At 32.7% G+C, this 1114-nt stretch overlaps 1 protein-coding gene across 1 annotated transcript; it reads left to right on the top strand.

Moving 5' to 3' along the window:
* Positions 1-41: 41 nt before the first annotated feature.
* On the top strand, positions 42-560 carry LOC131177897 (uncharacterized). The gene has a single exon (XM_058143067.1). The coding sequence runs from the start codon at positions 42-44 to the stop codon at positions 558-560; it is 519 nt and encodes a 172-aa protein (XP_057999050.1).
* Positions 561-1114: the final 554 nt, after the last annotated feature.

Below are 1114 nucleotides of genomic sequence, written 5' to 3'. Positions count from 1 at the left end.
TTTTTTGAAGCTCTTCATTGAATTCAAAACTAACAATATAGATGCTGCTAGGAGAGATGAGTCATTCTTTTGGTAAGCAATATTTGTCAAGGAGCATAAGAGATATAAATATCAACATTAAGGATGTTGATAAGAAACATGTTGAGAAAGAAAGTGCAATTAAGGTAACAACAAGTGAGTTGAATACTAATGAACCAATAATTGAAGATGAAATTGAGGTACCAATTACTGATGCACCTTTGATGTATGAAGGTGATAATGACAATGAGGATTTGGATTATATCCCACAGGAGCAAAATAAGGAAGATAAATCTATGGACGAGAGTTTGTTTTCTGGTAATGAGACAGAGGATGATGAGTTTATTAATGCAATGCAAAAAAAAAAAAAAAGTGTTTTTGAGAAAGAAGATGTTGACATTGGCCATGGATTAGGTTTAGATGATGTTTGTGGTTTACAGAATGAAAATAGGGAGCATGGTTATGTTAGTGAGTATGATGGTTCTGAGCATGATGGCTTTGAAACACCAGACAATAATGATGATAATGACTTTGATATTTGAAGGAAGAAAACGAAAAGAAACTTAGTTTATAATCCATTGTGTGATCATGCAAATATAAATTTTGAAGTAGGAATGATATTTGAGAGTCCTCAGCAGTTTAGAGACTGCATAACCAAATATGAAATAATGAATGGATATGATATTCAATGGAGAAGATCTAATGAGTTAAGATTGGAAGCCAAGTGCTCTAGCAACTGTCCATGGTCTATTTATATTTCTAAGCCAAAATGGGAAAGGAAATATCATGTTAGAAGTCATAATGGTAATCATAGCTATTTTAAGAGCCCAACAAATAGGCTAGCTACTTCAGATTGGTTAGCTAAAGAATTTTTGCAAAGGTTGAGGAGGAATCCTGAGTATAGAGTGCCTGATATGATGAATGATTTGCATGAAAAATATGCCTTAACAGTTAATAAATGGTTGTTTTATAAGGCAAGGGCAAAGGCTTTATAGTTTTCAAAAGGTAGTTTGGATTCTCATTATGCAAAATTATAGTCATATAAAGTATAATTGGAGAAAGCTTATATAGAAGGGAAATATGAGCTCCTCACTCA

Source organism: Hevea brasiliensis, chromosome 2 (assembly GCF_030052815.1).
Source record: "Hevea brasiliensis isolate MT/VB/25A 57/8 chromosome 2, ASM3005281v1, whole genome shotgun sequence".
Classification (NCBI taxonomy): Eukaryota; Viridiplantae; Streptophyta; class Magnoliopsida; order Malpighiales; family Euphorbiaceae; genus Hevea; species Hevea brasiliensis.
This window is presented reverse-complemented; position numbering and strand designations above follow the sequence as displayed.